The sequence below is a fragment of the Haliotis asinina genome, chromosome 6 (assembly GCF_037392515.1).
Source record: "Haliotis asinina isolate JCU_RB_2024 chromosome 6, JCU_Hal_asi_v2, whole genome shotgun sequence".
Classification (NCBI taxonomy): domain Eukaryota; kingdom Metazoa; phylum Mollusca; class Gastropoda; order Lepetellida; family Haliotidae; genus Haliotis; species Haliotis asinina.
Genome location: NC_090285.1, coordinates 21,774,918 through 21,788,199, shown reverse-complemented (window position 1 = coordinate 21,788,199; position 13,282 = coordinate 21,774,918). Strand labels below are relative to the sequence as shown.

At 40.4% G+C, this 13,282-nt stretch overlaps 1 protein-coding gene across 1 annotated transcript; it reads left to right on the top strand.

Annotated features, from left to right (window-relative positions):
* Positions 1 to 75: 75 nt before the first annotated feature.
* LOC137286947 (mucin-2-like) lies at positions 76 to 12,435 on the top strand. Its single transcript, XM_067818991.1, has 5 exons — positions 76 to 172; positions 7,724 to 7,795; positions 8,235 to 8,322; positions 8,848 to 9,009; positions 9,866 to 12,435. Exons 1-5 carry the CDS (start codon positions 137 to 139, stop codon positions 11,875 to 11,877), a joined length of 2,370 nt encoding a protein of 789 aa, XP_067675092.1. The 5' UTR covers positions 76 to 136; the 3' UTR covers positions 11,878 to 12,435.
* Positions 12,436 to 13,282: the final 847 nt, after the last annotated feature.

Genomic DNA, 13,282 nt, shown 5'->3' with positions numbered 1-13,282 from the left:
CTCCCTCTGGCTCATTCTTAATGAAATGACGTGTAGACATGTGACGTCAAATTTAAGTGGATATTTGTTACACAGCCTTTACCGTCGTGCAGTCCCAAGCTTGACTAGTAGGCTATACGGGTTTCCTGGAGTAAGGATGGACCTTTGTTTATGGACAAGCATCCTTCTGTTGGTATGTATAAACAATACGTAATGAGTAATGCTGACGTCGTTGATGCCGGGAATGTGAATACTTCATGACGTTGTCAATACGCTTGTCATTGTCACTGCAAGACAATATTCATATCAAGCCATATTTTGTTTAAATACGAATAGTGCACCAATCATAAGCTTTAAAAGTTTATTTAGACTTTCTGTTTGCCTTTCTTTCATCCTTTTTTGTTTGTTCAGTTTATTTTTGTTTTCGTAGTTTGGGATATGTCTTGTTATTGTTGGGTTTTTTTATGGATAGCATGAGTGTTGAGTGGGAGGTCGAGGGAAAGCACGGATTGTCTTGTGGTTGAAAGCGCCCCAGACAGGCTCAATGTAGGGACGTAACAATGAGTCTCTCTGGTTTGTCCCTGCCACGATTCCAGGATTGCCAGCACAAACACACATGCGTTGGTTTCACAATAGTGGTTAATATCTGAAACATGTACCGCTTCCGCCTTTTCTCCCATATTGAACTGACGCTCTGATACAACTGGAATATCGCAAACTCGACGTCAAATGCCAACCCACTCCCTAACTAGTTTGTTTAATAGTTGGAGAATAGTAGCTTCAATTGCGAATAACCTATTGCGTCAGCACTGTCAAAGTGAAAAATATATAACGCGAGTCCCTAGGACGCAGTAACGATCAATCAATCGCAGCCGCCTTGTACACTCCTCAAGATAAGCATTAAGATATAATGCTTATGAATATTCCAAATAGAACCACTGTATCTATCGTGACAAATTGACAATTATTTAGTATCTGTTATCTGAGTTGCAAATTCTTTGTGTTAATCATGGCCGTTAAACTGTTTCCTTGTTTGTTTTGTCTCTTCAACGCCGCCCTGAGCTATGTTCTACTTATCTTACCTCAGTCATGTCGGAACCAGACAATCCGGTGATTGATACGACGGACAGCGTTCTAGGCCAACGAACTCAGTAACACTTAATCAGTCATTTAGACTGACCAGCCTGTCCATTAAAGTGATTACCGAGATGGCCACAGGTTGCAGGGGGATTATGGTAGCACGGGATCCCCCTAGGCTGATAGCCGTTAGATATCTGACGTGACAATTAAATATTTCATAACAGTTTGTCGGCTACTCTTCCTCTGTTATATGATCGCTTGCCTTATGCCATGTGTACAACAGTGAGTTGCAGGATTAACATTTGTTAACATTTACAAGAAAAGACTGCATTTTTGTACCCGTAAGCAATAAGACGTAGGCAATAAGGTGGCGTATTAGGACAAGACATTTTCAAAAATTGAAAAACGAAAGAAGCAACTACATTCATGGGATGGGTGTGTATACGTTTAAAAACTCGACCTTGAAAACGAGATATTCTACTTTTGATATATATTCCACATAAACTATCGAACAAGCATACATAGGTTTTCCTTATTTTTCCTTCTTCTAGATATAATGGTAGTTTGCTGTTTATTGTTTCCTTGTTTTTGACAGCTATACCTTTTCTATTTTTCTTGTGGTAAGGATGGTGTGTTTGACTGGATTGTGCCCATTAAAAGTTTGTAAACTGTAGTCTAGGTAATATTCTGTAAACGTCCAATGAAGGCTGGGTAGGGATTTGCAACAACCAACTAACTATCTCTGTGTCTGTCTACCGACACTGGGCCGTAGATATATTTCATGAATGTATTAATTCGTCATTCGCGTTGTGGTCATGAGTGACTCTGTGCCCAACATTCCAGCAACTCTACCATTTGAGAGAATCACGATCTTACTATGCTTGTGGTGACATCGAGAAAATATGTAGTGTCTGAAGTAGACATTCCTTGTGAGTGCGGAAATTATTTTATTTGTAGTGTTTAGTTTCTTAATAAATATAGATAATTCCATCATCTTTATATTTTTCATACTCGGAGATGTTTAGAAAGCTTATCTAGGGATTGTATTTTTCACCGATATGACTTCAGCACAGTGAAATAGTGAGTGAACCATCCATCATACTATGATATATTATGCTTATGTGTCTGTTATTCTCTTTTTACTGCCTCGCAAGCTATGATGTATATCATACTTCAAACACACGCGTCATAGCCCATGTAATGCTTTTCAAGGACCAACTCAAAGTTTATAATTATTCTGACGTCGTGTTCTGTGTCAGCAGCGGAGATTAAATATACCTTAATGATTTCTTTCTCGTGTACACATACATTTTCATTTTTGATTATTTTTTCTCAACATTGTGAAAAAACATGACCTTACCGAAACTTGAGTCTCATTAACCAATTCAGACAATGACCTACTTTTCAGCCGATAGGAATATTCTTGAGTGAAAGTGAAAATTACCACAAACAACTCTGGTTACACTGTATTCCAATTCCGTTTCATACGAAAATGGTATTTACAAATGATTTAATTTTAAGCTTTCACCGAATTTCAATATTTCATGTCGAGGTTTCAGCAACATACCTTAACTAGGAAATCACAGTCTGTCCCATTTTGATGAGGTCATAAAATGATTCACAATGCGTCAGGCTCACTGGTTACAGCGATTATGTGTTTGCTTTTTGCGCTTATTCAGTGTAGTTCTGTAACGCACTATAAGATGGATATAATATCAATTCCCTAACAGGCCGCCAAACGTTTCTAGCGGCAGAGCCTCGTTTTGAGATTTTCACGATTTCCAGATTTCCGTTTGTCAGCTCGCTGTATGGCAGAGCTCGCTGTACGAGCGAGCTCGCTGTACGAATTGTTTGTAAGGATTAGAAGGAGCTTAATGTTGCAGTATAAAGATGCTTTGAAGTATCAGATCATCATGATTAATATTTATGCATCCAGTTACATGAATTAGTCTAAACATTCTGGACTGGTTATCGCACCAACTTGCGCAATAGGACGGAAGCCACTAAACAGGAAACGAGACTATTCTTTAATCAATGTTTTGACTTGAATGTTATGGATAACAACTGTTTTTATTCTTCGGGAAGACTTTTCATGGTTACGTTTTGTTTCTACATCTGATGAAGTTCTGAAAACCTTGTGACAAAGAATAAAAACTGTCCATTAAAAGCGTAATGTATATCTCTTCGTCTACCGTTTAAAAGACTACCAAAGGCTAACTATATCAGACCTCAGTTACTGGCATTCCTCGGAGTTTTCATTCTTTTCACGGGCATGTCTGTTGTAGGCTTTACTTGAGATCCTTTAACAAATAAAATTTTCACTAATTGTTTGACCCGAAACCTCACCTACCATATAATTTGAAATATACTTCTTTCTTTTACCTACATATATATTGATATGACATATATATCTTTATAACTTTATTTATACATGTATCTTTCGGAAGCGTGAAGATGCGGGGGTAGAATAATTCTTCGGCACCCCTTGCTTGCCTCAAAAGGCGACTATACTTGTCGTGCGAGGCGAATAACAGGATCGGGTGGTCAGACTCGCTGACTTGGATGACACGTCATTGGTTCCCAGTTGCGCAGATCGATGCTCGTGCTGTTGATCTCTGGAGTGTTTGGCCCAGACTCGATTATTTACAGACCTCCACCGAAGAGTTGGAATATTGCTGAATGCGGTGTAAAACTCGCACAGTCACTTATATTTTTCGACGTATGTGTAAATATCTCGCTTTCTTATTGACCGGTTTAACTATCAACATGTTTCATTTCAGAATGTATTTAAAATATCTATCTAACTGTTTGCTAACGTCCTGTACTAAAGAATGAGGTTTATTCTGCTCACTATTTGAACTCCAGACAATTCTATTGGTCTGAAATCAAAGAAAAGGTTCAGGTTAGCAGGAAGTTTCGAGGTGTATAATATGAAATTAGAGTTTCATTGTCGTAAATGTTTGAAAACACACACGAAGAAAATCAAACCAGGAGCAAACCTCTGGTCCATATTGAATGTTTCACCACGGAACAGCCATGCCATTGACACTATCTTCCTTGAAAACCAGCTGCGTTACACTGAAGCCTTGAACACTGGCCAGTTTCCATAATTACGAAATGCATGTCGTTGTCAACTTCATCGAGGGACACCAGAAATGGGTACCCATGTGGAGATTCAAACCTTCGCCTCCGTCGTATCGAGCGGACGCTCTAACCACTAGGCTACCCCGCCATTCCCCAGTTTTACATAACGACTCCCTTCAAAACTGTTCAACGTTTTAAAAGCAATATGTAACCGGTCAACAACATGTCAAGTTTCCCCCTAAATTTGAAATATGACACTGGTTATGGCCTGACCTTGATTGTGTAAAATGGCGTCGTAGAACATCTACCTACCTGAGAGTTGTGTAAACGTTGACGACATGAATAATAGCTCATGGCTTGTGAGATCCGGCATCCGGGACAAATATCCATCAACCCCAAGCATCCTTGTCACTGTACTGTAACACAAAGGAGCGCGTTTTCGTGCCCCAGGAAATACCGTACACGTCCTTAAGTCCTCTAGATAATAAAGCTTAGCGACCGCATATCCACAATTGAATACATTCACAGAATCGGTGTTAATTGTATTTATTCCAAACTTTATCAGCTTTTTTAATTTAAGTTCCGCCTTTTACAGGTCGTTCTTTAAAGTTTGAATTCTGCCTCTAGTACAGTCACTATTCACTTGATGTTTTGAGTGTCTTTGTAAGTCAAATGTTAATGTATAAATTATCTGGCTGTCGGACGTTTAGACATGTTAACGGCGTCTTAAATGTCGTCGTTGTTATCATTATCATCACTGTCATCAATGTCATCATCGTCATCATCAGTAAGGGTAGTAGTGTATTACTGATCAGTTGATTTTGAAGGATTTACCTCATTTGACAGCTGAAGCTAAATATACATTTGTTTTACTTTGTTGTTACTAGTGAGTGAGTATAGTTTTACGTCACACCTACCAATATTCCAGATATATGGCGACGGTCAGTAAATAATACAGTCTGGACCAAACAATCGAGTGATCAACAGCATAAGCATCGATCAGCGGAATTGGGAACCGATGAAGTCTCAACCAAGGCAGAGAGCCTGACCACACGATCCCTTTAGTCGCCTCTTACGACAAGCATATAACCAACCACCTTTTATGGCAAGCATGGGTTGCTGAAGACCTACTCTACCCCCGATCCTCACGGGTCTTTTAGTTTCTAACTGTGGTAGCAAAACTGACAAAATTTCCTTGAATGAACTGCCTGCTACAGGAAACTCCAGATTAAATGCGAGTCTCATTCCAGCAGACGCCTGTCCATCATTCCTATGACAGACCTAGGTGAAAGAAATAGGCCTAGCGTGTCACGATGTGCTAAACATAGTCCCATGCTACATTCATGGATCATCTACGTCATACTTAACGTTGCTACTACGTCTGGGTGCTTTAGATACTCCTACATCTAGCGTGTTTTATAATCCACAAAAGACGGGACTTAAAATCAAAATACTAACTTGGTGAACTTTTTGAAACGCACGAATAGTGTTTAGCTGAATTCCTCTTATTTTTTACTGACTTTTATTGTGTAGATTTTATTAGGATTATGCAATAATTTATTGCAAATGAATAAATGATTATGTAACGTCACGTTTACACTTTTAACGTCAAAAGAACTATTACTCTCAATTATGAACTAACACAATGGATGCACTTATTGAATGTAAGTCGAGGCTCAAGTACAAATCTATGAACGTCGTTAACATTGTATATATCTTCGCCTATTTAAATCTATATGGCATACTGTAATGCATGTAAAAATACCAGATACATTATGCCTTAAAGCCTCACGTCTAGGTGGTATCGAGGGCATTTTAGGGACGTTTAATGCATTTCGTGATGATGCTATAAGTTTAATTATACTGGGATTATACTGTAAATCTTTAAATTTACACAAATTCAGTATCAACGACATTCCTGCCAAGCAATAACCCGGCTTCTCGAGCTATTTGAGGTACAGTCGTCGTCTGCCCGTCATTCTACGCCACCTCAAAATTTATAACATCTGTTTTATTTGGCATTACACTTTCTCAGTAATATATACCATTAAAATATTGGATTTAAAAGATTGATAAAATGCAAATAATGAAGCCAAGGAGGAAACAGATGATGAAGAGAAATTAGGGGAAATGTATTTCCATTCCTTTGGAAATATTTCATCTGTGTGAATATGTATTATTTTTTCTCATATTCATTGGCAATGGCTCGTGGTATGCTCGAAAAAATAAATAGCCGATATGTTACCTTTTACCACTTTCTGAATGGCATTGTGTATTCATACTCAAAAGGTGTTGGATTTATCCTGCGATCGTCAAGGCCTATGTTGTGTATGTTTTCAGAAAGAGTTACTGTAGTCATGGAGCGACATTTCGAAATGTGAAGTCATTGTCACATGTCAGGGGCAATCCTACATTCTGCCATGATATGTCTGTACGTTGGTAACGTGAGGTATGATATAGGAAAGGAATTCACGGTTTACTTACGTTTATAACGTCTAATAATGAAGGAAAACAGTGTCCAATCATATTTTGTGAACAGGCTGTAGCATAAGATTGCCAAAATGTTACGCAAAGTTATTTTGAGCTTCAGTTAACACGAGTTGTTCTCGGGCAGAGTAAACTGTCGACTGCGACCACATGCATGGGTTATGCAATCTGGTCCTACATTTTGTTCTGCATGTACCACTTTGCAATGAATAATTGTTTGAATAACACTTTGTCTGTGGAAAAAGATTTTATTGTCCGAAAATGTTCAAGAAAACACAGATTCTTTCAATAAACAATGATTAAGCCCACAATAAATATTAACTTTCAGCAGCCATAGAAACCTTTAAAAAATGCCCAGCTCCTTTTTTCGAGAACAGGAAGTTGAACAGAGAAAGACCAGTTCCGCACCAAATGGCCCCCGCTTGGAATTCTCTCTGGTCACATTCAACACAAGTCATCATGTTAAAAAAGACAGCATTAACGGTGGAAAACACGGCTTGTTTTCATTACAGGATGAGGGTATATTTGGGAAAAAATCGGTATCTTACAAAACAAAATCATCCAATCACAGCGGCTTGATGTCGGCAGTGAAGCTTCCTCATGAAAACTGATTCCTGATTTGGTGTTGAAGAACCCTAAACACAAAAGGGATGACAGGTTCATGATGATGCTGACAGTGAAGCGATCAAATGGCTCTGTAAAAGAGCGTGTCCTGCTCAAATATACGCACTGTTCACAAATGTTATGCCTGGGGTGGTTTGAAAAGCCTATGTTTAAACCACAGCATGTGATATTGCCCCTTGATGGGCGACGTATTTAGTACTTCCTCAGTTGGACATGTCTCAACCAGGACCCTTGATTGTGAAAACATGTCTATAGCCAAATATATGTTTGCGGGAAGTAAAACTAAATTTATGTTTGCGTAAAATTTGAAAACAATAATTATGTTATTCTCTGGCGTTTAGGTTTCAATTTGATGATTTCATCTGATGATTTACTATTCTCTTTCTCAGAGTCTCATGCACTCAAGTATTTTGAATATAGACTGTTTGGCCTTTTTAAAATAATAACGCTTATTTTTTTTCTCTTGCAGGGGGTGGTTGATGCTATGTTCAACATGCCAGCCAACTTTCCCATGCCTCAAGGTTATCCGTGTGATGTTTTGGTACGTGCAATCATTTCACTGTGACACACAAACCTGAATGTATCCTTTCATATCATGGTACTTCAACACCATCATTTCACTGGTGACATATATATCACGGTATAAAAAGCACAGTCATTGCCTTAGTAGCGTGTGCATCTGGGTGGTATTGTACAAAGCGGTGTTAGCTTTAAGGTGACCACTCTTTAACATAGCCTTACGACTGGCGTAGCTCTTAGGCTCTTCTGTACATCGGCACCCTGATTGTTGAGTTCACACAAGTCACATTGGATACAATCAGTGAACTGGTACCCGGTGTAACTGGCAGTGTACATGAACACGGACTTATGATATTGTCGTAAAAACTGGATGAGATTACCTGTTCTGGCTGAAAGATTTGTATTAATTGTATGATGATCGTATGCCGTATAGTATGAGTCTTCTTCCTCTCATCGTGCAGGACAAGCAGTGCCCAGGAGACATGGTGTGCCGGATGGTGGCAACCAACTGCTTCAATCCGCCCTGTGAAACTGTAATGACGTGCATTGGTAAGACAACATGTTTAGCATTGATATTATGCTGAATCCTTCAGCTGATGCTGAAACAGTATTTACGTCATAAAATCAGGTGAACAGGTCTTCAACTTTTCATTGATAAACTGTGACAAAACAATTTGCCAAAATAAATGTTTTTAATTGCATACTCTGTACAATAAGTCTGTTAAAGGTATCAATGATTTATGTTTTCTCGATTCCCTTGATAGATACAATGAAAAGTAGATTATCGCGGTTTGGCATTCTGTATTCCCCTCTGATTACGCTAATCGTACATATTAGGATGTAGCATCAAGTGAATAGGGGTGGAAGGGTGACCTAGTGGTTAAAGCGTTCGTTCGCTACGACGAAGACCCGTGTTCGGTTCCCCAATGTGGAATATTGCTAAAAGTGGAGTAAAACCATACTCACTCACCTCCCTCTCAAGTGAAGAATTTGTAATTCTAGCTTCTGCACGTGTATGCAAAACTTAAAGTGTACACGTTAAACATTTCCGTATTAATATGCTGTGTTTACAAGATCCTCCTCAATCCACCCACGCGGCTTGTCAGTCCGGGTTCCCAATGGTTGCCGCTGACCGGATGACGGAGATAACCTGCACCCCTGGAGGAATGCAGTGTCCAAAGGAGTCCTCGTGCGCCTTTGACCCCTCCGAAAACATCGCCGTGTGTTGCTGGAAGGGTATGTTATTTGGCGTCTCTTAATCACTTACTTCACTAAATGTCACAATTGTTGAATTAGGAGATAAACATCATGTGTTGGAACTTTCCGGGTGTTATTGAGTATTTGAAGCACGGGAATATTTCACTTCAAATACTCAATAACACTCGGAAATTGGTCAAAACATGATGTTTATCGACATTGTAAACAAAAAAGTAAACCAAAGGGTTTTACTGTCTGCACTCGTTTACATCGAGTACGGGTACAGCAGTGAAGTGTCATCAGCTGGCCGTTTCAGCTGGTTCCCATGGTAGCATCTGGAGTTGCTCATTTGTGACGTCATTTTAACTTTGCGTCACAATATGTTTTGGAAGACGTCACCACTGTTGATGACACAACAAAACAATTGTTTTGCGATGTTTCTACGTGTCAATACGCGGCGAACAGTCTTGCAGCTTCCGGGAATCGAATACCATTTGATCATATGTTTTTTCAACCAATCAGATTACAGAACACAGTGACTTTATGGTTTACAATAAAACTTTAATCGCAAAATTCAACCACGAAAAGCAAGTCAACATAAGAGAATTCGTTTTTATTACATCAAAATTAACATTTTTTATTTGTCCGTTTAACTTAACTTTTATGTTTCGACCAATAAAATCAACAAAGAATCCGTAAAACGTGATGTTGTAGGAAGTCACGAACAAAATTATCTTATGAGTATTGCTGAATCCTGTAGCATCGGTAACGCATCATATTTTTAAGCGTTCATGTTTATGTCTATTAAACTTAAAAAACTATTAAACTTGTCAAAAACTTAGCAAAAACAGGTGCGTTTCTTTTGGTATTCAATATATGCTACCCTGTGTTGCAGTGTACAAACCAGGACAGTGCCCAAAGCCCACAGGTCCTGGGTTCTGTGCAAAGTTGTGTCAGGACGACGGTGCCTGTCCTGGAGACCAGAAATGCTGTAGCAACGGATGTGGAACGCAGTGCATGGATCGCATGTCCATCGTCCCTGGCAGTAAACCTGGCAGCTGCCCTATGATGCCACCTACAATAAATGGCCCCTGTACCCAAATGTGCATCGGGGATTTCATGTGTGGAGGTATGATGAAGTGTTGTCCGAGCTCGTGCGGCCGTACCTGTGTCAATACACAACCTGATTTAACCGGAATGACGCCTGTAGGAAATCTTCCTTCAGGTCGATCCCAGAGCTTCCTCGGCCGTCTTCAATCTCTTTTCAATAATAACAACCCAGGAGGAGTAATCCCATCTTCCCAGTTGGACTCATTCTTCAGCTCTATGAATTCTCCCTCTGGCCAGCCATCATGGCAGCAACAGCAGAATTCCAACAGTATGCAGACACCGAGTCCGTCTGGATCAATGCAACAAAACCAAAGACCGGGGATACCTGGAATGCAGTCGGGTTTTGGTCAAGGTATGGCAAATAATCCTCAACCTTCACAGTCAGGGTTTTCAACAGGACCTTCACCAGGGTATCCAAACAACATGCAAAAAGGATATCCGACAGGATTTAAACAGGGTTTTTCTACACCCCAACAGGGATATCAAACGGGATCTAAACCAGGATATCCAGCAAGGCCTCAGCCCGGATACCCTTCACGACCTCAGTCTGGATTCCCTACAGGATCTCAATCTGCATTCCCTGGAGGATCTCAGTCTAGATTCCCTGCAGGATCTCAATCCTCATTCCCTGGAGGATCTCAGTCTGGATTCCCTACAGGCCCTCAGTCTAGAACTCCGACTATTGCTCCACAAGGGTTCCAAAGTAAAAGTCAGTCAGATTTTCCTTCAGGGACTCAACGAGGTTTTCCAATGCAATCGCAGCCCATGGTCCCACCAATATCCCAGCCAGGCTATAAAACATTATCTCAAGAAGGATTCCAAAACAGATCCATGTTCTCGCCGATGGGATTCCTCGGCACCCAGGTAGGAACAAGATCTCAACAGACGTTCCCGTATCCAAACAACTTGCAACAAGGCGTCTTAAGACCGCCTCAGCAAGGATTTACACAGCCACCCCAGAAAGTTGTTCAAGCGATTCAGCCTCCTGGTCCTTTTGTAAACACGGGACCTCAGTTGGGAATACAAACAGCCGCGTCTTCAGGTCTCCAGCAACCAAATCAGTTCGCACCCCAAGCTACAAGCAATTCAGGAAATACAAAAGTGCCTACACCTACTGTCCAACAACCTTCAACACCCAAGCCATCAGAGCCCACATTCTTAATAGACATTCAACCACCTTCCAACCTAGACCAGCAGATGGCTCTTCAGACTGCCCTAGAAAGCATCATGGCTAAAAATCGTCAATCAACTGAACCAAGCCAAACTTCTACATCTGTACAAACAACAGTGCAACCAACACAACCACCAGCTGAATCATCAACAGGACTACCAACCACTCCAACCACAACGTCAGATTCCACATCAACGATCACAGCGGGTGAATGGTTGCCCCAGACCAGCAGCACAGCTGTTGATATTACAGACACAAGCACATCCACTGTTGCTCCCGCAACAACGTCCACAAGTTCTCAAATCGACACAACAAGTAAGCCTACCCAAGCAGCAGCATCACCGAACAGTCCAGTTTCAACTCAGGCAAGTTCTGCGGAACCAACTCTAGTATCTCAAGTAATTCAGCCAGATTTGCCATCCGTACCACAGGGCAATAGGTCCACAAAAGTAGGCACTTGTCCTTTGATGTCTGCCGTGGGAACATGTCAGAATACTTGCATGGTCGACACGAACTGCTTGGCCAATTACAAATGTTGCGACATTGGACCATGCACAGTTTGCATGTACCCTGAAATGATCCCAAAGACTTGCAGTTGGGAAAAGAGGATGCTGGGAGGATGTTAGACATCACATGTATATTAACCAATCTGGCTGTTCCTGGTGTCTAGTGAAAGTTTGGGTTTGTTTGTGTTAACCACTCTTATACAGTAACATGAATATAACACATATGCACACATAATACACCTTGATGTAAATATCCGTTGAGGGAATACATGGGTGTTTTTTTTTCATTTCGTGCCCTGTTGTGAGGATTTATTTTTTTATAACTAGATGTCTTTGCCAACATTAGACAATTTACTTTGATGATTCAGAGAGGCATGTTTCGATGATGGGCCTATATACTTTGTCAAATGATATAATTAACATTTCCACAAGATGGTTGCTATTGGCATAACGTTTAATGAGCCACTGTCCACGTTTTGCAAAATGAAACATTCTAAGGTCAAGGCATTCGTTATAGTCAAGACACTTTATGTGTCAGACTGACAGCTGTCACTCAAGCATGTCATGTAGGTGTTCATGTTTGTGACGTTGACTTTTATATATTCATGAGATATGAGGAGAACTGTATAGTCCGTGATATGCAATCTCTGAAGCTCAATAAAATGTAAATAAATGTCATCGAGTGACTTTGTGCCATGTTTATGTTAGTGCCACGATGGCAACTACCTATACCAGGGAACGGTAGGAACATAACTACAAGTCAAATGGATACGGTTAACTCAATTTACTTGGACATCAGATGAGATTTTCTTGCAAGTTGAAAACATGAACCAATGAAGGGAGAAAATTCGCAGATGACCCATGAAGATCAGGGTTAGAATTGATCTTCAGCAATCCATGCTTGTCGTAAGTGGCAACTAACGGGATCAGTCGCTCATTTAGTTGACACATCTCATCGTATCCCAATTGTGTAATTCGATACTCATGTTGTTGATCATTGGATTGTCTGGTTCAGGGTCAAGTATTTACAGATCGCCGCCATATAGCTGGAATTGCTGAGGGTGGCGAAGGCACCTGTTAACTGATGCCTTGCTCCAGTCCATGTTTCTGAACTGAGGTGGAGGTGGCGTTCGTGTCTCCTGTTCCAGAACACTCGCAAATGCTAGAATTTCGAACAAATTACTACGAGATGTCAGAAATACTCAAATGAGACATTGTGAAACTTACATGGAACATCACACTTTTGACGAGACTTAACCGATGTGGTAAATGCGTCATGCCAACAGAAAGTCGCTGAAAACCTCTTGTCTATTGTCAGTTACCTAACGTTCTCAAATGGTGTTGTATTCATGGGTATTCACCGAAGTCCCACCAATCTTTCGTTAAATAGGACAGTTTACTTTTATAGTCCAGTTTTTTTAAGATTCGTCTTACAGGAAAAGGAATAAATGGGACATGTGATCCAGAGGTGTCGTGAACCTTCAGTGGAAAAAGTCGACGTCATTTTCACTCGACATTAAATGAG